Source organism: Nelumbo lutea, chromosome 1 (assembly GCF_056320005.1).
Source record: "Nelumbo lutea isolate HS-2025 chromosome 1, American lotus-T2T, whole genome shotgun sequence".
NCBI classification, from domain to species: Eukaryota; Viridiplantae; Streptophyta; class Magnoliopsida; order Proteales; family Nelumbonaceae; genus Nelumbo; species Nelumbo lutea.
Window position 1 is genome coordinate 186,882,981 of NC_142684.1, and position 26,084 is coordinate 186,909,064.

At 37.5% G+C, this 26,084-nt stretch overlaps 1 protein-coding gene across 2 annotated transcripts in view; it reads right to left on the reverse strand.

The window, feature by feature from the left end:
- OVA6 (Class II aaRS and biotin synthetases superfamily protein) overlaps positions 1-14,194 on the reverse strand; it is a 36,793-nt gene extending 22,599 nt beyond the window's left edge. Inside the window, exons 1-7 of one of the 2 annotated variants that reach the window (XM_088961581.1) lie at positions 14,007-14,194; positions 13,267-13,824; positions 13,117-13,173; positions 10,733-10,843; positions 10,524-10,610; positions 10,292-10,405; positions 10,004-10,210 (exon numbers count right to left, since the gene is read on the reverse strand). In XM_088961581.1, coding sequence (XP_088817707.1) covers positions 10,004-10,210; positions 10,292-10,405; positions 10,524-10,610; positions 10,733-10,843; positions 13,117-13,173; positions 13,267-13,635 — 945 coding nt within the window. In that variant the 5' untranslated portion in view covers positions 13,636-13,824; positions 14,007-14,194. The remainder of the gene's footprint in view (positions 1-10,003; positions 10,211-10,291; positions 10,406-10,523; positions 10,611-10,732; positions 10,844-13,116; positions 13,174-13,266; positions 13,825-14,006) is intronic. The other variant, XM_088961580.1, reaches the window with a different exon arrangement.
- Between the last annotated feature and the right edge of the window lie 11,890 nt (positions 14,195-26,084).

A 26,084-nucleotide genomic window follows, 5' to 3' on the forward strand; every position in this document is an offset into this window, starting at 1 on the left:
CCGTCCCTAGAAGAGGTATTTGCTCGACTTCGGAGGATTTCTATTGGACCTACTGAGAACTCTAATATCTCAGATAGATCGGCCTTTGCTACATCGAGAGGCCGTGGTGGTAGAGGTGGAGCTCGGGGAGCTCAGTCTGGTCGTGGTGTTGGTAGTGGTTTTGCATATGGCCGAAGTGGCAACGCTGGGTCTCCTTATAATCGTGGTGGTGGTCATACTGGGAGCAGAGATTCAGGGGGAGCCCGTGGTAGAGGACGTAGCTCAGGCCCGAGGAAGTGCACTCATTGTGGTATGGATGGACATACCATCAACTATTGTTATGATTTACATGGTCCTCCCTCAACCTGGGCCAATCATGCCGCGACCGGTGACTCAAGTTCCAGTTTTAAACAGGAGAATCATTCATCTGACCAGTTGCTTCCTACATCCACAGATGGTCCCATGAAGGAGATGGTGAGTGTTCCTCGTGATGAATATTAGAGGTTTATCCAATCACAGCAGAACACGACAACTTTTGCTCACTCGCGTATGGCTTGTCTGGCATCTACACTCAATCCCTGGATCATTGACTCTGGAGCCTCCGATCACATGACTGGAACTCCAGGTGTGTTTTCCTCCTTATCTCATTGCTCAACATCACAGTCTGTCACCCTTGCTAATGATTCCACATCCTCAATTTGTGGTGTTGGTAATGTTGACCTAGATCCTGTATCCCTCTCATCAGTTCTGTATGTTCCTAAATTGCCTTTTAGCCTTATGTCTGTTAGTAAGCTGACCAAATCACTTAACTGCTCCGTTACCTTTTATCCTTCTATGTGTGTCTTTCAGGATCTCAAGACGGGGATGAAGATTGGTGGAGGGCATGAAGCAGGTGGACTGTATTATCTTGACGGTGGTGGTGGTAGAACTTCAACAGCTCTCCAGTCATCTCTTTCTCCTCTCCAGTGGCACTGCCGATTTGGTCATCCGTCACTCAAAGTCTTGAAGTCCTTGGTTCCGTCCTTGAGTCAGCTTTCTGTTTTGGATTGTGAGTCGTGTCAGTTTGGGAAACACCATTGTGTTCCCTTTAGTTCTAGGGTTGATAACCGTGTGTCAAGTCCTTTTTCTTTAGTTCATTCAGATGTTTGGGGTCCTTATAAAGTAATGTCATATAATGGATACAGATATTTCGTCATTTTTGTGGATGATTTTTCAAGGATGACGTGGCTCTATTTAATGAAAGAAAGAAGTGAATTGTTTACCAGTTTCCAAAAATTTTATGCTGAAATTCGTAACCAATTTGGTACCCACATCAAAGTTTTTCGTTCTGATAATGGCCGTGAATATTTATCCTCATCATTTCAGGAATACTTGGACCAACACAGCATTATACATCAGACCTCGTGTACCTACACCCCACAACAAAACGGGGTGGCTGAGAGAAAGAATCGCCATCTCCTTGAAACAGCAAGATCCCTAATGCATCACATGCATGTTCCCAAACCTTTTTGGAGTGATGCAGTGCTTACCTCTTGTTTTCTGATTAATCGGATGCCCACGTTCATCCTTGATGGTCAGTCTCCGTTTCAGGTCTTGTTTCCCTCTTTGTCTCCGTTCCCTCTTACGCTGAGAGTTTTTGGGTGTGTCTGTTTTGTCCATCATCTGGGTCTTGGGAACGACAAGTTTGATGCCCGTTCTCTCAAGTGCATCTTCCTTGGCTATTCTCGGACCCAGAAAGGGTATAGGTGTTACCATCCTGGTTCTCGACGGTCCTTTGTGTGTGCTGATGTCAGTTTCTTTGAGTCTACTCCATTCTTTTTGGGGTCTGGTGATGTTTCTTCCTCCTCATCACCTCCTCCCCTTCCACTTCCCGTTGTCGATCCTCAGTTTGTTCTAGTTGTGACCAAATCATTGCCTCCGGTGCCACCACCTGTTGAACGCCCACCTATCCGTCATGTGTATACACATCACCCATGTGCACCGGCTACTACTCCTCTGGCTACATCTCCGTTGACGGATCCGGCACCAGAACCCCACTTGGCATCAGAGATTGATCTACCCATTGCTTTGCGGAAAGGTAAACGTACTTGCACCCTTCATCCCATTTCTAATTATGTTTCTCTTACTCACCTTTCCGCTTCCCATCACCAGTTTGTTACCTTGTTATCATTAGTTATTGTTCCTAAAGATGTCCAGGAAGCCCTTGCCTCTCCAGGGTGGTGCCATGCCATGGAAGAAGAACTCTCAACCCTTCATCATAATCATACTTGGGACCTCGCTGATCTTCCTCCTGGGAAGCAAGCTGTTGGTTGTAAGTGGGTTTATAAGGTTAAGTACCTGCCTGATGGTAGTGTTGAACGCCTGAAAGCGCGATTAGTTGCAAAAGGTTACTCCCAAACCTATGGCATTGACTACACAGAGACCTTCTCATCGATTGCTAAGATAGGGTCAGTTCGTGTTGTGATATCTCTTGCAGCCATGTATGAGTGGCCACTATATCAGCTTGATATCAAGAATGCCTTTTTGCATGGTGACTTACTCGAGGAGTCTATATGGAGCAACCTCCAGGGTTTGTTGCTTAGGGGGAGGATGGTAAGGCATGCAGACTAAGGAAGGCTATATATGGGCTTAAACAGTCTCCTCGAGCATGGTTTGGTAGGTTCAGTGAGGTGGTAAAGAAGTTTGGCATGAAACAGTGCAAGGTTGACCATTCTGTATTTAGTCATGACTCTCCGGGAGGAAAAATACTGTTGGTGGTGTATGTAGATGATATTGTTATTACTGGGAATGATAACATTGGTATTGATAGGCTGAAGACTTATCTACAGGATCACTTTCAGACAAAGGATCTGGGTAAACTAAAATACTTCTTGGGGATAGAGGTAGCGAGATCCAAGTATGGGATTAACTTGTGCTAGAGGAAGTATGTGCTTGATTTGCTGGAAGAAACAGGCTTGTTGGGTGCCAAACCAGCTGAAACACCCATGGACACAAATACCAAGCTAAGCAGTGATATGGGTGGAGTGTTTGAAGACCTTAGCAGATACCGACGACTTGTGGGCAAACTGAACTACCTAACCATTATTAGACCAGACATCTCATTTGTAGTTACTGTGGTAAGCCAGTTCGTACAAAAACCTCTGACTCCTCACTGGAATGCGGTTCTGAGAATTGTGAAGTATCTAAAAGGGGCCCCGGGTCGCGGTCTGATATACAAGAGTGGGAGAAAACTTGAAATAGAAGGGTATTCTGATGCTGATTGGGCCGGTTCTATGTCTGATAGGCGGTCTACTACAGGCTATTGCACGTTATTGGGAGGTAACCTGGTGACATGGAAAAGTAAGCAGACGGTTGTGGCAAGAAGCAGTGCAGAGGCAGAATATAGGGCTATGGCGCATACCGCTTGTGAATTAGTGTGGCTAAGGAACCTTCTACAGGAAGTAGGGTACAACATTAACACTCCAATGAAGCTCTATTGTGATAATCAGGCTGCAGTTCATATCTCCTCTAATCCAGTGTTTCATGAAAGAACCAAGCACATTGAGGTTGACTGTCACTTTGTGAGGGAGAAGGTGTTGAATGGAGAGCTAGACACTACACATGTTAATACAGGAAATCAGTGGGCTGACCTATTTACAAAAGGATTGAGTCGGGGAAGAGTGGACTACATATGTAATATACTCACCAACTTGAGGGGGAGTGTTAGCGTAGGGGTATTTCTGTCTTTATACCTTGATTGATGTTGCTGATCTGTAATGTTGTGTTGAAATATGTGCTCTTAACTTAAGTAAGGGCACATAGGTCTTTTCAGTTCTTTTTAATAATAATATAAATACTTACTGGCCAAATGGGAGAAGTCAAGTTGACTCTTTCAGTTCGAACCAGAATTCTCTCTTCTCTCTTTCTCTCTTTCTCTCTTTCTCTCTTTCTCTATCACTCTTTCTTCTTCTACAAAACTGAACCTAGTCAGGCTGAACTCTAAGGCAGACCTGAATTCTAACAAGCCCCCTTGCTTTGTAATTTTTCTTAATCTTAATTAATACATTTCATAGTTATTGATTAAAAAAAAAACACTTCCAAAATTCCAATGAGCAATAGGGGGTTCTCATTAATCCCTTCCAACTCCAGCATTGTGTTTTTCTCAAATAATTCGGCATCAACCAAAGCTTCAGTTTTTTCACTAACATCCTCTTCCAAACTAGCTGTGGTTTAGTTAGTGTGGTCTTCATCAATTGGCAGTGAATGCACTTGAAAATCTCCAGCACTCTCCCTTTCAGACACATGTAGCATCCCTCCAAATCTTGGAACATTTTCCTTGTAAATGACTCTCTTCCCAAAACAAACAAGCCTGAAGCTTTACTTACATCCACAGCCATGTCTACAACTTTAGTCACATCAACAGCTTTGTCAATCTGATGGTGTCCCATCTCATCTATACAAACTTCTTCCTCATCCTCCTCGCTCAGACTTCCCTCTTCATCGGAAGAAATAGCACCATCTTGAATCCTTTCAACTACAGTCTCTGCCAAAGGTCTTGTTCTGTAAGAATCTTTCATTCTCCCATCAGTTTTTTTTTTTTTTGAAGAGAAAATAAAATTCATTAAACAGAAAAAGATAGATACAGTCCAATAGGTGACAAGACGGCACCTAGCTTTACAGAACAAAACAACTCTGATCTAAAAACATAGACTGAAACAAATCTGAAACAGATTATAAAGACTGAATTTCAAGCACATTCCAGAAGCTCTCCCCCAAATCTGATCTACTGACTTGATCAAAATCTGGAAGCACCCAAACCCAATCTGCTACTAGTTTCCCCACCAGAGCCACCAGTGTTTCAGTATTTTTAGCTTTATTTTCACAAAGCCTTCTGTTTCTTTCACCACAGGACCCAGCACACAGCAAAGGAAATGGAAGCTCCAAAGTATCCTTGCTTCCTGCTTCCTCCAAATCTTGGCCAAGAAGAGAAAATTTCTGCTGTCGACCTTGGCTGAAATACTCTTTGCCCAAATAGAGAGGAAGAGAATTTCCAAATGATGCTTGCAGTCCTACAAGAAAAGAATAAGTAGAATACAGTCTCTTCATCCAAGCAGCACAAAACACAAATTTTCTAAACAGAATCCTCTACTTTTAAGTGGTCAACTGTTAGAATACTGTCCAAGCAAATGCTTCCACTCTAGGTGGAACAGGATTCCCCCCGACCCCCCCCCCCCACACACACATGATCTGAGACCAGCTGATCCTTCACCAACGCCAAGTAGAAGGATTTCACAGACCCCATTCCTGCACTTTCCACCACAGCCCATCCCTCGAGGAAGATGAAACCTTAACCTTCTATAACTTTCCAGCAGCTGAACACATTTTTCTATCTCCTGATCCAGCAGTGATCTTCTGAATTTGGGGCACCATACAATCTGATCTCCCCTCAGTTCAAAGCATTGATCAACTTTAATGTGATGCTCAGTCAACCTGCAAAGCTTCAGGCACACCTCACACAGCTTCCCTACTTCACACCACTCCTCCCAAAATCTTATCCTTGACCCATCACCCAACTTGAACGTAACTGAAGCTTTAAACTCTTGATTGAACAGCAGCATTATCCCTTTCCAGACACTCACCCCATAAGAGTTGGAGACCTCCCTTGACTCCCACCCAAATCTCACCAATCCATACTTCCCAACTACAACCCTCCTCCAAAGAGACCCCCTCTCTCTTTCTAGCTCAAACCTCCAAAGCCACTTTCCCAAAAGGGCCTTGTTGAAAATTTTGACCCTCCTAATACCCAAATCACCATTCCCTTTTGGCCTACATACCTTGTCCCACTTCACCAAATGAAACTTCTTAGCTCCCCCAGCCCCTTCCCACAAGAAATCCCTTTGAAGCTTCTCAAATTTTTCCACCATCTTTGCTAGAATCTTCAATAAAGATCGATAATAAGTCAGTAAACTAGTAAGAACACTCTTCACTAGTGTAGTTCTGCCCCCCATAGAAAGATATTTGCTTTCCAGCTCTCCAACCTATTCTCCGCTCTTTCAATTATTGGCCTCCATATTTCTACTGCACAAATATGGAGGCCACTCAGCAAGCCCCCCAACTTGATATTCAAACACCACAGCAAACTGATCCAGCTCCTCCCTCTTTATTTCCCCTTCCCCAATCAGCAAGCTCTTAGCTCCTCCCATCAGTTTGGCCTTTTCCTTTAGTCCTTCCCTCATCCTTTAACCCCTTCTCCTCTGGAATAGTAATTTAAGCCAAACAGGACTTTGGATCCTTCATCATTCTTCCCCCACCAACAACAGGATTCAGCACTAGGACCTAATCCATACCCTTAATTGATAAAGAATCAAGCCCCAATTCCTTTCATTGTTTACAGTTTACTCTCAAAGCTCTTCCCCATATTGAACTCAAAGAAACTGAAGGAATCAATGTAGCCTACCTCCAAGGAACACTTGTGTTCCACAACACTGCAACTGGAGGACATGCAGTCAACAAACTCTTTCTCCATCCCAAAGAGCAAAAAAGTGTCTTCCACACCTTTTCTTGCACAAGGTGAAGTGGAAACAACTCCGAAATCTTTGTGAACCTTTGCCTCTTCAGTATTCACTTGTCTTGTCCAGAACCATTTGATCTCTTAGGTTTTCTTCGAAAGCATTTCGCCTACTCACAAAGCAGTCACCATTAGCATAGGAGTATCTTGTAACAAAGCATTTGAATTCGCCCCTTCCAAACACGTTCATCATCTTCCCTTGAAGTCATCTCAGACCTTCTTCGGTGGCCTCTATGATTTTTAGGCCTTGGCTCCCCTTCGATAAGTCCCTGTTCAAGAAAAAGAATAGATTTGGACCGCAGTAGTGTCAAGCCAGCCTTTGAATCGACCCAACTCAGTTCATCAAATAAAAACCTCTTATCAATTGAGCCAGGTCCAAAATTTAAAATCCTCAAGCCTTTTCAGTCTGGGGAAACCCAAAATTTACAACACAAGCCCCTAACCTTTCAACTTTGAAAAACCTCTTTCTCTGCATCTCTCTCAGAGTAGGATGAAAAGCAGGAGGTTTCTTTAACCTGGCCATTTTTTATGCCTCTCTTGCTGCCTTTTGATCTTTCACACAAAACAAAGGGTCTTCACCAGCTATAACGATCCTAAGTTTGAAGACCTCATCAAGGTAAAACAGATCTGGCAAAGTTGGAATCAAATTTACACCCTCGGTCTCAATTAGTATTCTTGCAAGCTGTATGTTTTCCCACCTTTTATTCCTAAAATCAAATCTTCTAAAGCTTCCTATAACAATTTTAGTGGCTCTGAAGACCTTTGTATTCCAGGCATGTAATGGTATCGCATAGGCATTTATCCAAACAAATCTCATTTTCTCTACATCCTTTCTCAAAAAGGACAGCCATCTACTGAAAAAAAATAAATAAATAAAATAAAATTATGGGTTCTTTCTTCTCCATATCCCTTCCCTTGCTAAGTGACGGGTTTGTCGAATCCCTCAAAATTATTACTAGTCCCACAATAAAATATTTGCAGTAAAAGTGGTTCTAAGTCGAATCCCACAGGGAGCAAATCAGTAATTTCTTAGCCGAATGGATAAAGTAATTGTGTGGGAAAATTAAATAACTAAAATTAAAAGAATAACAAACTAAACAAACAAGAGAAAATCAGTCTTACCAAATTCTGGTTCAAGGGTTCGGGTTGAATCGATTGGCCATCGATCCTAGGTACAATTCAGCATTCTTGCAATTCAAGCATTTAACCTTAGATTTATTAGGATAGCCATAATAAACCTTGTGTTTTCCTAATTCAGTTGACCAAACCCAGCATTCAATCAACACTTATCACCACTCAACTGGGTACGATAGCGTTCCATGTTAAACAATGATAGCATTAAGATTTGTAAAAACAGTTAAACCAAAATAACAATAATTGAGATAGCTACAATTACTGAATTTTGTTCCATCGATTCTTTTAGGTTGAACCATGTTAAAACATTGGTTAAAGGCTGTCACGAACAATTGACCCAAAAAGATAACAACCTAATTGCTACTTGTACCATTATTCGTGACAATTACGGATCACCGAAGTCATGGATAGCAGTAGGAAAATCAACATTAATTCAGTTTGTCAGACTAATTAACATTAACATCCAATAAAAGTGTGCACAAGAACCAATGAATACTTGAATTAAAAAGAAAGAAAATAAAGTAACTACAGAACCTCACAATGACACAATTGAACCTCCCCCCTTGAACCAGAAAAAGAAGCTTAGCTACTCATGATCTGCGCAATCTCCATGCTCTTCTTCTCCATAGCCGAACTGCCTTCTTGCTTCTTGATCTTCTTGATGATCTCTTGGATCTTGGAATGAGTGATTGCTAGAGCTGGTTCGCCCCCCTCTTTATATAGCTAAAGGAGAGGGCTGTTTTCCAACTCCTTCTAGGAGATCATCTTATCCTTAGGGAGTTTTGATCTTATCTTGAACTAATCCTATCCTATCTCTTATCTAATGCTCTAATCTCAATCTTCTTATCTCTCTAGGATTACATTCAAGAATTTAGATCTGATAAAACTCTCTCCTTGGAGATTACATTCGAAATTCGGACTCTTAACTCTTGAATTCGAGTTGGGCTGCTTCAGCTACTTCTGCAAGTTGGGCTTAAGTTGTGAAATGGGCCTGGCTGCGAACTTGCTCCGACTTTGGGCTCGTTTTCGTACTCGATGCGTGCCGAATCTATCAAAACCCAAAACATAAAAGTTGTGGGCCTTCCTTTCATCTTTCTAATGCTTCTTGAATTGTCTAATTCGGTGTCCGGAATTAAGAGTTAGGCCCAAATTACTGACTGTCGCCGAAACTGTGCAAAATCACCCGATTTGTCCTGTTTTCTTCCAATTGCCTTCTTTATTGCCCTAAATCGAAATACAAGAGTAATGAGTTCATTTAAGTGATAAATAAATATAAAAGAGTGAATATTAGAGGATAAAAATAGGGTTCTTTTTGGTCTCATCACTAAGGCCTCCTCCATGTCTTCTCTTCACCTGAAGCTAAAGAGAAACAAAGGCACCCCCAACCTACGAACACAAGATAAACTCAGGTTTCTCCACTCAGCACTCACCCATCTCTCCATTTCTATTATAGCAAGGGTCCAAGTGCACAAATCTACCTACTAAGCATCTCTTTAGAAATTCCGATCTTTCTTCCACCTTACCTGCTTCCCTAACAGACACACCCTTTGTCAAAGTCGACATTGGGACTAGCTACATCACAGCTACCAACCCCAAGTCTCTATTCAAATCCTCTGTTCAATATCACTTTTCACTGTCATCGTTCACCACCGTTTATTGTCTTTGATCACCGTCTTTCATATCTGCTTCTGTTCAAACCCAAAACTTAGCTCACCTCCACCTCTATATTTATCACTGTTTCCAGATCTATTGTACCCTCAACTCTATCAATGATAACCCCATCCTTCAAAGCAACACTCAAGGTATCATCAATATCTTTAGTCTCAGAGTTTCTCTCTTCAACCTCAGTCATCTCCATCTTCTGCTAAAGGTTTTGTTCTAGACTTTTTTCTCTTATACATTTTTCCTTCAAACTTCTTTCCACCAAGACCAATGGACTCTACTTCACCCTCCTGATAATTGGACAACCTCCTTTCTAAAGGTTTTGCTTTTTTGAGGAGTCAAAATCTAAATGCTTACTTGTAGATAGCTAGGACAAGATGAATTCCAACATCCTTTCAACTAATGTTGAAAGTTGGAAATTAATTCATGGCACCCAATCACCAATTATAATGGCGAATGCCAATCCCACAAAAATAAAGGGAGAAGATGAAAATTCAGGATAGTGGATCCAGAAGTATGCTACTTGTAAACATACCATAAAAAACTAAAGTGCAGGGGAATGGTTATAGTACAAAGAGTGAAGAAGTTTAAATAAACACAAAGTCCCACATTCATATTAGGTTTCAAATGTTTTGGCTAATATCTCTGATCACTTGAAAAGTTACAACTAGCATTTTGGACCTGTGTTCCAAAGGCACGGGAGAAATTCTGCCCAAGGTTATGGCTAGTTCCAGCTTGTAGAGCCTTATGATCACCCATCATGGCTTCAATTGTATAAGTTCTTGATGCACCAGCAAATGTCTCAAGCTGTGACTTTCGACCTGCAATAACAGGTACTGCAGCTTGCTCATAAGCGAATTTCTCATAGACATCAATCATCTGCAGTGCCTGCAGTCCATTGATACCATTAATTAATTGGTCACAATCATGAATTATTGTGATAAATCATTATGTAAATATCATGCAAACCTCTTTTTCTGCCTCTTCTGCAGTTGCATGAGCTGTATGACCCTCTTGCCAGAGAAATTCAAGTGTCCTAATAAATGGTTTTGTCCGCAATTCCCACCTTGTAACATTCACCCACTAGAAGGGATGGAACATAAAAAGAGCTTAGTAACATTCCACTTTTTTTTCGATCAATGTAGTAAAATTCCACTTTTAAAGTATGATAATAATTAGACTACGCAACAAAAAAAAGCACCTGATTGATCATGAGAGGGAGATCACGGTAACTATGAATCCATTGAGTAAACATGTGATTGACAATGGTTTCACTAGTAGGTCGTACCTGCCAGTACCTCAAAAGTGCAAGTGAAAGGAACAAAATCAAAACTCAGGCTACGATTTCTCATGAACTTTTCTGAAAAGGAACCAACCATCAAAATGCTAGGATAGAAGAAAGAAAATTACCACAAGTTTTTCTTCTAGCTCCTTTCCTCCTCCAATGGTTACAAGTGCTAGTTCTGGACTGAAACCCTCCACATGGCTAGCTTCTTTTTCTATAAAAGAATATGGTATAAACTGCACATGTGATTTGAATGCAAATATCAGATAACTGAATAATTGAAAACTAAGGTGGTGTTTGGTGCGTCTTTCGGTCTGCAGGAAGCTCAAAAGACCAAAATATGGTCTTTTCCTGTTTGGTATCACGTAGACCAAAAGACTCGAAGATGAGCACGCAGAAAGACCAAAAAAGCCAAAAATAAGGAAGCTTCAAATGAAGCTTTTGGTCTTTCCGCACTGAAAATAGCCTTCAGCTGTTTTAACAGCCTGGTAGACCACAGCGTGAACCAAACAGTCTTGATCTTTAAAGACAAGACCTCAAAAGCTCAGTGTCTTCTCGTCTACTGGGCTTGGTCCATAAATGGCTTATTTCAGATTATAAGAGGAGTGAGATTATATCCTTACTAACAATATATATCATCTTCTAATGATTATAAAATATAACAATCCTTCTAAAGATCCAGGGTATTTTAAATTTTCTGAGGGAACTTCAAGCACTTTTACATAAAAGACATTAGCCACATTAACAATATGAAAAGGTGGTGCGCTGACAAATAGTAACCCCATTCAGACTTTTCATGCACCTCCATTTTCATGGTGCTGCATATTTATCAAAAATAGTCCTTGTTTAGTTTAAATAGGTGGCATTTATGAACAGATATTTTAAAACTCTCACTTTCTGGTGGTATTTGAAGAGTTTCCTAAAACCCACAAGAGAAAAATAAGAAATCCTATATATGAAAAATAACAGAAATGTAGCTAACGCTCAGTTTGGAAGGAGCACAGCTATAAACATGTACAGTGCAAAGACTTGTATTTTGTAATTCTAAACCTGTATTTGCAACACCCATATTTGTATTTGTACTCTTCCCAAAGGAGTACAAATACAAATATGTAGAGTGCAAAACCTTGTATCTTGTATTATTTTTATCTATTTCTTTGTACTGTACATATTTGTATTTGTACTCTTTCCAAACTAAGCCTAAGGAAAAGCATTGAAATTTTAAATGCTTTGGCTTCAAAGATGTGGGCATATATATTACATAATGCAAACATAAAAGCATAGTTGTCAAGGCAACAAGGTGCCCTTGGAGGCTGACCTCGCCCAGTCACCTACCAGTTTTGTATACTGTCTTATAAAATACTTTTATATTGTTACTTTTTTGAGATTATAATTATAAAAGACATTATTAAACAAAAATATTCATTTTTTGTATTTATAAACTAATTTCTTTTTATTATTTTCTTATTTGTTAGGGTCTAATCAACACGAACATTGCTAACTTCTGTATTGAACCCTCCAAGACTTCAGAATTTGAACCAATAAGTAAGGGAAAAACTTAAAGTTTTGTCTAATCAACACATTTCTTCTTCTTCTTCTTCCACCTTTTCTTTTCTTCTTTTCTTCTTTTCCTATAACAAAAATAGGGGTTCAGTCCCCATATTTATTGAATTTTCTTTTCTTTCTTATTTTTCTTCTCATAAATATGTTAATTTCCTAGACATAAACATGAAGTTTATAATTTTGTTATGAAAATTAGGGAGAGTTATTAAGGAAAGATGGTTATGGAACCTAGGGAACTACCTAGGAAATGTATCTTTCACTTAAAAAAATCCGTCGCCTAGGCGACTAGGCAACAAGGCACCCCCCTGTCGCCTAGCCTCGCCTTGGCGCCTTGAAAACTATGCATAAAAGGCACATTAATCCTGAAACATTTGCTGAATGCAAAGCTTTTTGCATACACATGGTATAAGGTATTAATTTGGTAAAGGTGAGGAGCAGACATGTAGAACAGAATTCCAAATTCTTTACACGAGAGAGAAACTTATAATAGATATACATTGTTTAAACAGACATTAGTCCAACAGATTGGACATGCAAATCTACAGAACAAATTAAGGAAAAGGTTTTGACTTTCCTGAAGTTGTTATTTGTTTCGAAATGAAGTCTCGTGGAAGGGGAAGTTTAGTGCCAAACAAAGTCCAAATTTTGCTTCTGATGGTTTGCCTATAAACTTTAGTACTCTTAGTCTGTCATTGTAACCAGAAAGGAGGAAAATATTGGATGTAAATGTACTTTGTCTGTCGACGTTTAAGACCTTAATCAAATCAAGCAAATACGTTCCTCAAGTATTAAATCTGACATACGTAATTATCAGTTCCATTTTCCCTCAACTTTGAAACTTGCCAATGAGTTAACCAGACACCCATTCAAACATAGATTTACACGATCACTGGAACCAAAAGCAGAAAAAGAAAAGAAGTTACATGAGAATAACTTAAGAACCCACCTGCGGAAAGTACACGTTTTTATGACCTGTTTCCTTGATCTTAGCATTCAAGTAATCCTGCACAAGAATTGAACAAATAAGAAATAAGAGTGAAGTTTTCTGCATCGAAGTTGAGTAAAAAAACAAAAGTAAAGTGAAGAAAAGGGGTACCTGGATAGCTTCCCAGATAGCGTAGCCATAAGGGCGTATAACCATCGTACCACGGACGGGACCATAATCGGCAAGCTCGGCGTTAGCGATGACATCGAGATACCAGGCATTGAAGTCCTGAGAACGAGGGGTGATGAATCCATCTTGGCCCGTCTTATGGTTACCCTCTTCACTCTCTGGTGTCTCCTTCCTTGCTTTGATTTGAGTAGAGAAATTGCGTGAGACAGAAGCCCAATATTTATTCCTGTAAGTGAACCCAAGATAAGAGAAGTGAATTTTCCGCCGCGAGAGCAACGACGACCGGGCAGAGGCAGCTTGACTGGTAGTCGAGACCAATAGATTAAGAGAAGAAAGTCGCAGAGACGCCATTGCAGCTCCGCCTCTTTTGAAGGATTATAGATAGAGTTGGAACTGGGAAAATATATAGTTGGACTTTGGAGCCCGCACAAAGCCAATTTCTTCATTTACGGTTCCATACTGAATTTGAATCCAAGTTTTTAAGCTTGGGTTGAGCTTGAGGCTTCCACTACGAACAGCCCAAATCAAGCCCAATCCAATCTGAGCCCATTCAAGGAAATCGCCATATCACAACCAAGCATGCATGTAGAATATGAATATTTAATACGGGTTTTTTGCAAAAAAAATTGAGCAAGTTAGGTTAATTGACAATTTCAATTATGTTTCATAAATAATATTGAATTCAGTCGGGAGAAAACATAGATATTTTATGATGAAATTACCCTTTTGTTAAAAACAGAATCCTGTTTCATTCATTCTTCTCCAAGTTCAAGTGATTTGGGGGCTTTCATTCTCCATGTGACGTAGATAACTGATTAAGCATATATTCAAAGCACGGCTGGTTGGGAAGCATCGAATCTATCGATTCAAATTATAATTGGCGGAGAAGCATCGACTCCATTGATTCAAACTACAGTTAATTAGGAAGCATCAACTCCATCTTCAAAGCAATATCAGAATATACAACTGGGAAGCATCGATTCCATTTTCAAAGCAATATCAGAAAATGTATATATATTCAATCGTTAGTTTCCATATGTTTTGTCTTTAATGCTAGAGTTGATGACAGAGGGTTTTGACAGTTGAAATTCCTTAGTACTTGGTTTGGTTCAAAACAGAGCTCTAAATCACTACTTCTAATTCTTTGAACGCCTTCACCATATAGATAGCTTGAAAAAAGTTTTGGTCTCCATAAATCCCATGCATGCTCTTGAAAATCAGCATAGAATTAATTTTTTGCATGTTTGATTTTGTTTTCATGCTTAGGTTGATGGCAATATCATATTTATTCTCTATCCCGAGTAGATTGTATGTTGAGAACTGAGCGAATTGATTATTCAGATTATGCAAAATAACTTTCTCTAATGTTAATTATAATAAATAATTATGGACAACTCTAATTGCTTGATATAAAAATAGTCATGTAAGGTGTCTGTTTCAATACTCATATAGACAACTTCATATTGCGTCTTACTTCATTGATGTATATGTAAATAATTTTGCCTTTTGTTTTTTGTTCATTCTGTTCATTCTTTTTTTTTTTTTTTGTTCTTCAAATTCATATGGGAGAATATATTTTGTTTGTTAATGAAAAAGACCATTGAAATTAGATCTAGGTATCTTTGACCCTTTAAAGATCAAAAGAAAAATAAATAGAAAAACCCACCTATCATACTGGGAGGAGTTGAAAGTATCTCCAACTTGACAGATTCCTGGGTATTGGCCCCATTCCATCGTCGTTGGAAGTCTTTGATTCCAGCCATATACTTAGTTATCATCAATAACACAACACATGCGTTAACACATAAACAACAATATTAATTACTAAATCAAAGTTATTCAAGGTTCATTTCTTCCCTTTCTATTGCTTTACTATTTACCTTAATCTAAGAGCCCAACAATGACATGTTGCCCATATCTGGCTTTGTGCATTAAACTTTCTCCCTTACTCCTACCAAGTCTATCTTTTACGCTCAAAACTTCCCAAGACCTTGTAGTCTAAAGAGACCACTTCTTTGCTTGGTTTGGAAATACATACACTACTTCATCCAGATATATCAGAAATAAACCAATTGGAAATAAACCCAATTGGAAGTTCTTCATACCAGAAAATTTGGTGAGTTCATCTGGGCTTAGCAAGGTAGCACAGCCATTGATGTTGTTCTTGTAACTATAAATTATTTTTTTGAGAAGGTAAAGTAAATTTATTAAAAAAGAGAACTAGAATACAACTCAGCCTAAGAAAAGCTGAAACAAATGCCATTATAGACTCCAGATTGACTAAGTTCTTAGGACATGAAATACACTCAAATGAGTAAAAGTCGAATTGACAGCAACCTAGGAAGTAAGCTTGCCCACTGCACAATGCACCATCTCTTCAGGACTCTTCTTTTTGTTACAAAACACTCTGTTTTTAGCTGTCAGGATTGTTTTCCACACCACTTTTCTTCTTTCCTTCATGCCTCTGATTTTCCAACAACTAAAGAATTCTTTGATAGTTCTTGGCATATGACCCAATTGAGTCCCACCGCCTTAAGAAAATGAGCCCATACCTCAGCTACTATAGGACAGTGCAAACATAGATGATTAGTGGATTCTGGATGTGTTTCACATAGCCCACAACAGATATCAGAAATCTGAACCCCTCTCCTCACTAGATTCATTTTGAACAAGCATATGTTAATAGCCATAGTCCAAACCAAAAAATTAACTCAAGAAGGACCGACAGAAGTCCAAATCTGCTTATTTGGGAAATTCTCAATACCTGAACTGCTTAACTTGCAAGCCAAAGAGTTAACTGAGAAACACCCATTCTTGCTCCATTTCCAACTCCACTCATCATCTGAGTTAAAATCTAAAACCTGATTTTGAAGATTTGCCAACAACCTTACAACCTCTTCCAATTCCCAGTCAGATAAGTTTCTCCTAAATTGAGGGACTTAGGTCTTTGCATTTTCTAAGGTCGAATAGTAATCAACAATCAAAGTGTCTTGATTTACAACAACTTGAAATAGGGGAGAGAAGGAATCAGCCAGAAGAGTCTCCAAACACCAAGGGTCCTTCCAAAAGCAAACCCTATCACCTTTTTCTCACTTTAAAATTTAAACCTTCCCTTAAAGAAGGGAAAAAAATTAAGATACCCTTCCAAATTGAACCGCCCCAACTAAAGAAGAGATCTTGATAACTCCAATTCCCCCTAATAACAAGTTCCTCATAAATTGAGGGACTCAGGTTTCTACATTTTCTGAGATGGAATAATAATCAGCAATCAAAGCATCTTAATTTACAACAACTTGAAATAGGAGAGGGAAGGAATTAGCCAGAAGAGTCTCCAAACACCAAGGATCCTTCCAAAAGCAAACTTTATCACCTTTTCCCACTTTAAAATTTAAACCTTCCCCTAAGGAAGGGAAAAACTTTAAGATACCCTTCTAAATTAAACAACCCCAACTAGAGAAGGGATCTTGAGAACTCCAATTCCCCCTAGTTACTCTGAATTTAGATGCAATAAGGTTCCTCCACCAAGCACCTCTTTCATGAGCAAGATCTCCATAGCCATTTACTAAAGAGTACTGAGTTGAAGACCTTGATTTTCCTCAAACCTAATCCACCCTCTTCCCAAGGGAGGAAAATCTAATCCCATCCAACCCGATGGATTTTCTTTTCATCCTTTCAACCCTTCAAAAGAAAATTCCTTTATAGAGTCTCCAACTTCTTGGCCACTTTGGAAGGGACTGGGAACAAAGACAAGAATGAAGTAGGAAGATTGGTAAGTGTACTTTTCGACAGAGTAACTCTGCCTCCAAAAGAAATAGGTGGTGGGTGTCTATAGTTTTCGTAACTATAGATAAGGAAAGCCTTGAGCATCCTCTTTTCTTTATAGAGGAGAAAAATAGGTGGTGGGTATCCTCAATTTCATGTAATGTTTTCTCCCCATTGTGTTCTCGAAAGTGTAATACATAAGGTTGCTGTTAAGACGAAGAATTTTGGTGAGAACATTAGCACAAATAGAGAGAACAATTTTTTTTACATTTCTTCGTCTATGGATAAATTTGGACATTACATTTTTATAGTAAAGTGTTTGACTCACAAACACTTATTGCCTATGTTGAAAAATTTTAAATAATTTTATGATTTTTACTTTTGTACAACAATATGGGAGAACGAGGACGACACGCTCAAGATAACACACCATATGTGCCTTTGATATGTTACTAAGATGAACAGTTAAAGGGATAGTGGCAATAATCCCGAATATATATCAGGACGTACCAAGGTCGACCAAGTTGTTAAGGGTATCAATTTTGTTGAATTTATTAAAACATTACATTCAATATGCGATTTACCAGTGGAGGAGTCAATGATAAAAATCAAGTGTCAACATCCATAGGTGTAGATGATGATTGAGCATTAGAATCTGTTATATATCTATAGCCTCGACATTGTAATGCAGTCGTAGTATACATTTTGAATCAATCATTTACAAGACCAACAACCACAACTCATAGGTATTTTAGTAATTCTTTTCATATTATTAAGCATTCTATTCATCACTTTATTGAATCATGTTTTACTTATTTGAATTAAATTAATATTTTATGCTTTATATTTTAATTAGAATTGAAGATAAAATTAAATTAGGAGTTGGGAGCATGAACAAGAATCCAATGTATCTTATGTTCCTTTATCACTTCCCAAGTATACTATTTAAAGAAACGATTATATATTTTATATTGATTTGATATAATTTATTTTACTTTGATATTTTATAGTTCACAAGAATTAATTATAAAAGAGCACTTCCATCATACATTGATAAGTCAGCCAAAAATAGAGTTCAAAGAGTAATTCAACCCAATTTTAAGCCAAAACAAACCAAATTTCAAAAGGATTTTAGTTCAAGCCCAAATAATCAAGAAACATGTGAAGATGATTTCAATTATGTAAAGGCAACAAATGGGCCACAAGCAATGAAATTTCGAAATGGACATCATGGAGATGAATTCAAGCAAGACTTTATTGATGATTATTATTTTGATCCCAACATACATTGTGTAGAGCCAATGGATTACAATGTAGGTGATGGAAATACAAGCAATAATGTTGGTGATTCATTGAATTCTTAATTGGAAAAATTTTTATAAGTTTGTCAACATTGAAAAGTTTTCTTCAAGATTATGCAATCAAGACAAAGCATGAATACAACCCAATTTATACAAGCCCAGAAATGATAATGGTGAAGTGTGCTATTGTGGAGTGTCTTGGTGTTTACATGCCAAAAAACATGCATAATTTGCCCACTTTTAAAGTGACAAGATATAGTAAAGTCCATACATATTCTGTACATATACGCAAAGGTGGTTGTGATCACCATTAAGTAACTTCATATTGGATAGCATCTAAAGCAAAAGTTAAAGAAACATGGGGACATTCAGCCAACTGAAATGATCACAAATATAGAAATAATGTTTGGCGTTATAATATCATATTCAAAGGTAGTAGTACAGGCTAAAGTGAAGGCGTTAGATTTGATAGATGGAACCTTTCAAAGCTCATATACAAAATTGCCAAGTTTGATGTGGGAGTTGCATCGACGGGATGAAGGATGTGTGACACATTGTACTAAATGATGATTCGGTATTTTCATGTTTCTTTTGGACATTTAGAGCATGTATTCACATTTTCACAAAAGTTTAGGGCCAATTCTATCAATTGATGGAACACATCTGAAGGGTTTTGTGCCTTGTGCTTTGTTAATAGCTTCTGGGGTTGATGGAAATAATGGTATTATTCCAATTGCATTTGGAATAGTCGAAATTGAGAACAATGACTATTGGGAGTGATTTTTATCTTTCATTCGACATTCTGTTCTACTACAAGAGGAGTTTTGGCCATACCTCATAATAATTACTAACCGACATAATGAACTTTTTAAAGAAGTTCCCAAGGTGTTTCTTGGTTCACATCATAGTTTCTATCTTCGTCATATTTTGAAGAACTTTTGGGGTACATTCAAAGATGAGTCATTAAGAAATTTGTTTTGGGTGGTAGCACGTGCATTTATGTGCATTTATTATGTAGGAATGTGATGAAATCTTGGAAAAAAATTAAAGGAATAAATGTAACTGCTTTTAAATGGATAATGAAGCTTGAAAAGAGACATTGGGCAAGAGCCTATTTTGATGGAAATGAGTACAATATAGACATGATAAACTTTTCTAAAAGTTTTAACTTCGTATTAAAAGAAGCAAAAGAGTTGTCAATTGCACGATCAAAATCATCTAGAACCCGATAAACAGGAAATAATCTATTCTCATGTGTATAAGTATAATCCAAAAGTAATTACATTTGTTTATAATTAAAACCAAAATGCAGTTAATTGATGACAAAAATTATTTAAGAGTCTGTTGTGTTTTCCTCTTAAGTCTACTTCTAAGCCCATATCCTCTTTTATATGTCTTGACTTGAGAATCTTCCATTAGTATCACTTCATCAACCAAATGTGAAGTAGTGAGATTAGCACCACGCTTGCAAACATTTTTCTCTTTTGTCTTGCATGTATCGGATTACTAGGTGGAGGCTCAACTTCATTTGAGGTTTCATTGTTAGTTGGGGATACACTTGACAATGAAGCTAATGAGGGGCATTTTGGTCACTCCATACAACTACTGACATGTGAATGTTGTTAGCGATACAACATCCAACTCAGCAAGACAGCTTGACAAACCAACACGTGGCAATCGACATCAGCTGCGGGGCCGAGCTGGGGAGAGTTCGGCCTGCCTACAACACCAGCTCATCCCGAAATTGTCCCGCACACCGCATCCGCACAAACACCATTACTGTGACTATAGGAACAATTTGCTAAATCGTATGCCACAAGACCCACAGGTGACCTGTAACCACCGCACGAATCTAGCAACTAATAGTCCAGCACATCCCAAACTGCGAAAACAGCTCCGCAGAAGACTCAGAGACATTGCTTTATGGCACCTAAACCTTAGATAGCTATAAAAAAAACCCATGATCACTCTGAAAGGTAAGCACACAAAAGCTCTTGAACCCTCTCATATATTCTTACTAAAATCTTCTTACTAACTTAAGCATCAGAGTGTCTTCCTGCGTAAAACCTACCCAGGCACTCTTACTCTTATTTCTTTACAGCCCTTCTCGGCTCGGACCTATAGTTTGTAGCTCAATAGTACAATTCGGCATTGCCAGACTAGAACTTTGTCTGGGCCCAGTCACTAATAAGAGGGAGTGAGCAGATAGCACATCATCAAAAGCAATAACATCTAATGCTTTGTGAACTTCTTACTTATGTTTATATTCTAAATTTGCAAGCGGGAGTAGTGTAGGGAAAAAATGCTTTAAGGTCTTTTACTGAAATAAAACATAATAAATGTCAATTCATCACTTAGAATATAAAGGTTCAAATTACATAAGAAACTACTAAGTAAAAATGACATAAAAGTTTAATTTATTACCACATTATATAATTGAGCTTACAATGACTCCACATTTGCCTCATCATAACCTTGATTTCATAAATCATACTTGATTGTCCACGGAGATGATGAATTTGTTTGTATGTTATCTGATTAAACCATTCTTTGTACTCACTTGAAGTTGAATGACCAATCACTTGAGTGGGTGCATCTACATCACATTGGTTAATGTTGCTTTCCGAGGTGTTCCACATATCTACTTGATCTTTCATCTTAGCAATCCAATCTTGTGTTTCATGTAGATAAACTCTTTCCCATTTAGGCACATTAATGGGTATGGGCTACTCTACTTCAAATTGCATTGTGCATCTATTGGGCAGGTGCCATCCTAGGGATTGAAAGCAATCACATAGGATGAGAGCCAAATGAAAGAAAAACTTCTTAGAAATGTGCTCATGAAAGGGATTGAAAAATGCTCATTCAATTTTCTAAAGGAATCAAGTTTCATATTCGTAACTGATGCATATTAAAATCTTGAAATGATTCGTGGTGTGATACCAAACCACCTAAAGGAAACACTCCAAGAAGTTATAGAAGGTGGGCACATGGCAAATCTATGTAAGAGTAGGAAGGTCTTACGGAAGTTGTCTCCCTCCTTAGCAAATGTTTGTATCATATGGGAAGATAAGATGCTAATTTTGACAAATAAAGAGATGATGCTGATTGCGCTGATCTCTTCATGGGTTGCTATTCATAAGGATAGCAACCCATGAATTATAATTGTATCTTTATTTCAAATGATTAGGAGCAGATTTATTTATTGTGGATGAATTATAATTGTTAGTTGGAAAATGAGTAGCATATGTCATGCATTTTGTTTAGGTTGGTTCCTAATGGGTTCGATCTAAAGATAGAAAGTATTTATTTTTATAGTATTATTATTTTTGGTTTATCCTCCCGAGTGAACAATGTTTGAATGCTAAGGAAGACTTTGTATTTGGTGGTTGAATTCTTTTCTTGATTTTTATTTGGAATTTTCTCAAACATGGTACTCCACTTATCCTATAGCCAATTTCCCCTTTTCCCTTTGTTTAATGGACTATTAAATTTGAATATATTTGCTTGTGAATTCTGAATATAACTGTATAATAAGGATAATTTATGCTCTGCTATAGTATGATTAGAATCTTTAAAAGTCACAAACCTCTAGTTAAGTGTCGGTAAACTTAGATGAAATCCATCAGCCAATTCATATATCACATCAAAAGTGTCATCTTGGGATTATTAGCTCCAGTTGGGGAGGGCACATCACGCAGGGTTAGACATCTTTTGTTTTGACAAGGACAAAAGATGGTCTATCCATTGGGTCTTTTAGGTTCCTATTTAGAGAAGTGAAAGTATGCATCTAGTTTGAACAAATCAATTAGGTGAATACCTGGATAGGACATGAGTATTAGTTTGTTTGCAAAAGAAGTGGTTGGGACGATTGAGTTACTGGTAGGGGCTCCAGGTCCAGGGATGTAACAAGGGGCTAATCTCTTTCTCCTCCCCCTATGTTTTACTTGTGATTTGGGCTTTGTTTGTGTTAGTTATATGCTGTCCATAGTTCCCTTCATTTGAACCTTTCCTAAATGGAGGAGTTGCTTCTTCATTGTTAATAAAATTTTTATTTTTATTGTTAATGATAGAAAAGAGGAGAAAAAAGAGTAGTGGGTCTCTTTTTGTGCATTTCTTAGTCCTAGGCTAAAATAAAAACCATTAGATGAAGCTTACACCTAACCTATTGCATTATTTTATACAATATTAAGAAGAAAAGGATATGAGAGAAAAGATTTTGGGCAACTCCCTTGGAGAATTAGGAATTTGATGGTGGCTATGTTTGTTTAGTGGGTTGGTTTCAAAACTTGAAGATCTTATAAGTGTGACCCATAAATGGTCCTGGACATATCCATAATATGTTTAGCAATGTCATTTGCATATGCAAATGTGGAGACTTGAAGTCATTATTTCTTCTTATAGTCTTTCATTTCTTTTATTTTTCCTTTTGCAATTTCTCATATTGTTAAATTAGTTAGTTTTTATATTTAATTGATTTCCTCTCTTTAGTTTGCAACAATGCTAACTTCCATTGAATAATGTTCCCTTGCAGTGCAAATGATATATGCAAAGAATCAAAGAGATGAACAATCAATGCTGATGATGTTTTCCAATCCCTTGAAGAAGTTGAATTTCTTGAGTTCTTTGGACCCCTACCTCTTTAGATGTTTTGCCAATTTCTTTATCACGACCAACCTTTTGGTTCATGCCATTAGTCCTTCTTCATTTTTATCATATTTAATCTGTATATTATATGGCTTGTATTTTCTAAACAAATGAATTCCTTTGTTTTCACTTTGAAGTGTAGTACACTAACTAAAACTATGTTTAATCAAATTTACTAACTGCTTGGTTGAAAAAACTTAAAAAGTGGTACAACACGCAAATTAGTTATGTATCAATTATTTCTTTTTAGTATATCACTTGTTTCTTAACTTCATTGCAAGCAATGTAAAAAGGTTTATAACTCCTTGAAGAAATATCTTTTTCAAGAATAGACCAAGAGATCCAGTTTTAAATACTGCAATTTAAGGTCACAATGCTGTCATATACAAGGCAACAAAATGTGAGAAGATGTACATTCCGCATCATCCCACCTCAATAAGCAACACGTACAATATCTAGAAACTAGCAAGCATATTTGTACCTCCAGCGAGGAGCCCTCTTATTCTTCCTAAGTTTCTTCTACTTGTCATACTACTAAGGCAACACCAATTTCTTTGTCCTTGTTTTATTTCTAGAACTTATGGTTGCTAGGTCTTCAGCTATTTAGGAGGATAAAGCTGCTTTTCCTTATGGGGGTTAAGTTATTTTATATTATTTTATGGGGGAGAAACCAATAAATGCAAGGAATTTATGCTATTCTATTATAAAATAAAAGGTTTTCTTAAAATCCCATGAAATAGGTGTATCAGCCTTAAAAAATCCCTTAACCCAAAGATGCATTTGAACACTTAGGCTCAGTTTGGATGGAGTACAAATACAAATATGTAGAGTGTAAATCCTTGTATTCTGTATTATTTTATATGCATTTGTACCATACATATTTGTATTTGTACTCCTTCCAAACTGAGCCCTATGGAATTGATCTTATAAATTAATTGCACACCCAATTTTGTATCCCCCTGAATACAAACATAATCCAATTCTATTTATTTTTATAAATGCATCCAATTCTATTCTCCAATTCAAATGGACCCTGCTCAGAAAAGCTTCTCAAGTAATCTACTTACACTTTACATTGAAGAAACATGCATTTATTTAAGAAATTCAGGAGAAATAGGAGCAGCTTTGTCAAAATTTTCAATAGCATTCTTCTTTTACGAGATACTTTTCTAGTATTTCCTTGTTTCTAATATAGAGGTTTGGGATCTTCTATATTCATTTCCAACTTTTCGTTGACTTATAAGTCTTATTTCTTTTACTTACATTTTGCATAATTTAACCAAGGAATTACATCAATTACTTAAACAATGAAATACAAGTATAAAGAAGCAACAAACAAAAAAATATATATGTATAATCTCCACCAGGCCTATTAAAAAGAGTTGGAGAAACAAGAAAAAATAAAGCCTATGTTCAATTTTCCTTCGAGACTCCACTCTTCAAACAGAGAAGCAAGAAAATAAATAAAGAAAACACGGGATACAAAATCAAACTAAGTGTTTGTTTGTAATAAGACTTGAATAACAAGATCAAAGTAAGAAATACAATACCTCTAAGAGATGACAATAAGCTCAGATTGATGTTTACACCCTATTGTTGCGAAGTGCAAACAGATATAGGATTGAACTTCGAAAGATGAAGCCTTCGAGGTTAGAAGAAGAAACCCCTCCTTGTTAGTTCTGAAGATTGCGAGAAGAAGAAACTCCTTCAGTTGAAACAGGGTACTTTTGAACTCAAACTCGAACTTAGAGAATTGGATGGAGAATGTGACCCCAAACAATTGAACCCGAACTTGGACTGAGAATGTGACCCCAAATCAATCGAACTCGAACTTGAACTGAGAATGGGACCTTAAATCACTTGAACTCGAACTTTGGAGAAGACAAATGAAATGTGAATGTTTTTTTTTTTTTTTTTTGAATTCGGTGGATTTGGATTGATGGAATTGATGCTTCTCAGCCAACTATAATTTGAATCGATTGAGTCAATGCTTCCCAGCCAACCGTAGTTTGAATAGATGCTTAATTAGTTATCTACGTGAGATGGAGAATGGGAGCCCCCAAATCACTCGAACTTGGAAAAGAGCAAATGAAATAGGATTCAATGGATTCTGTTTTTAACAAAAGGCTAATTTCGTCATAACATGTCTATGTTTTCTCCCACTCACTGAATGCAATATTGTTTATGAAACATAATCAAAATTGTGAATTGACCAAACTTGGTCCTGTTTTTTCTTTTGCAAAAAAACCCTATTTATATTATGTTTGCTTGCCATCTCTTGATTTTTATATCCGAACCCTAAATCCTAAAGTTTAATAAACCTTTAAATTTTTCTTAATTTAAATAACCCTAAATCCTTAAATCCTCCTCCAACCGAATAGGAGCCAATATTTTCTCATACCAAACACAAATTTAGCATATTCTTGCATACTAATATAGTTTTTGTATTAGTTCTAAATTGAATTGTAGAGCCCAAATTAATAGTGGGCCTTGAAGTAAGACAAGTGACAACATATTAGGTGGTAGGCCAATCCTCAAAGTCAAAGCCAATTTCACCGGCCCAACCAATTTACAGGAGTATAGCGTTAAGCAACAGAAATCAATTTCTGCTCTCGCGAGTAGAATTAGATATTTATTTTCATCATCGCTCTTACATGTCTAAATTTAATACTTTCTCATATTATATTTTGATGTTGAACAACTATATATGGATTCCATCCTTACAGGTTGCAGCGTAATGATAAATGTAAAATTACATTAAAACACGTTCAGATTCCCTCCTCACATCCACCTCACAGCACAGCAGGTTCAACCGTGTATTGTAAAAATTCCATTTAAGCGAATTCAAATTTCTCTTCACACCCATGACCCACCTCACTTCAAAGCACATTGCTGTGAGGAGGAAATCTAGATTCCATTAAAACACGGTTTAATTTGGGCTGGCCCTTATAAAGCTCAGATTGAGATTCTCATATCTGGGGCTTTGGCTAAAAAAGGATGAAGCCTATAGGTGCCGTTTCGGCAAATTATTTATTCGGGTAAATGTAATTATTTAGATAAAATTTTCTTAGAAAACATTTATTCAATGAC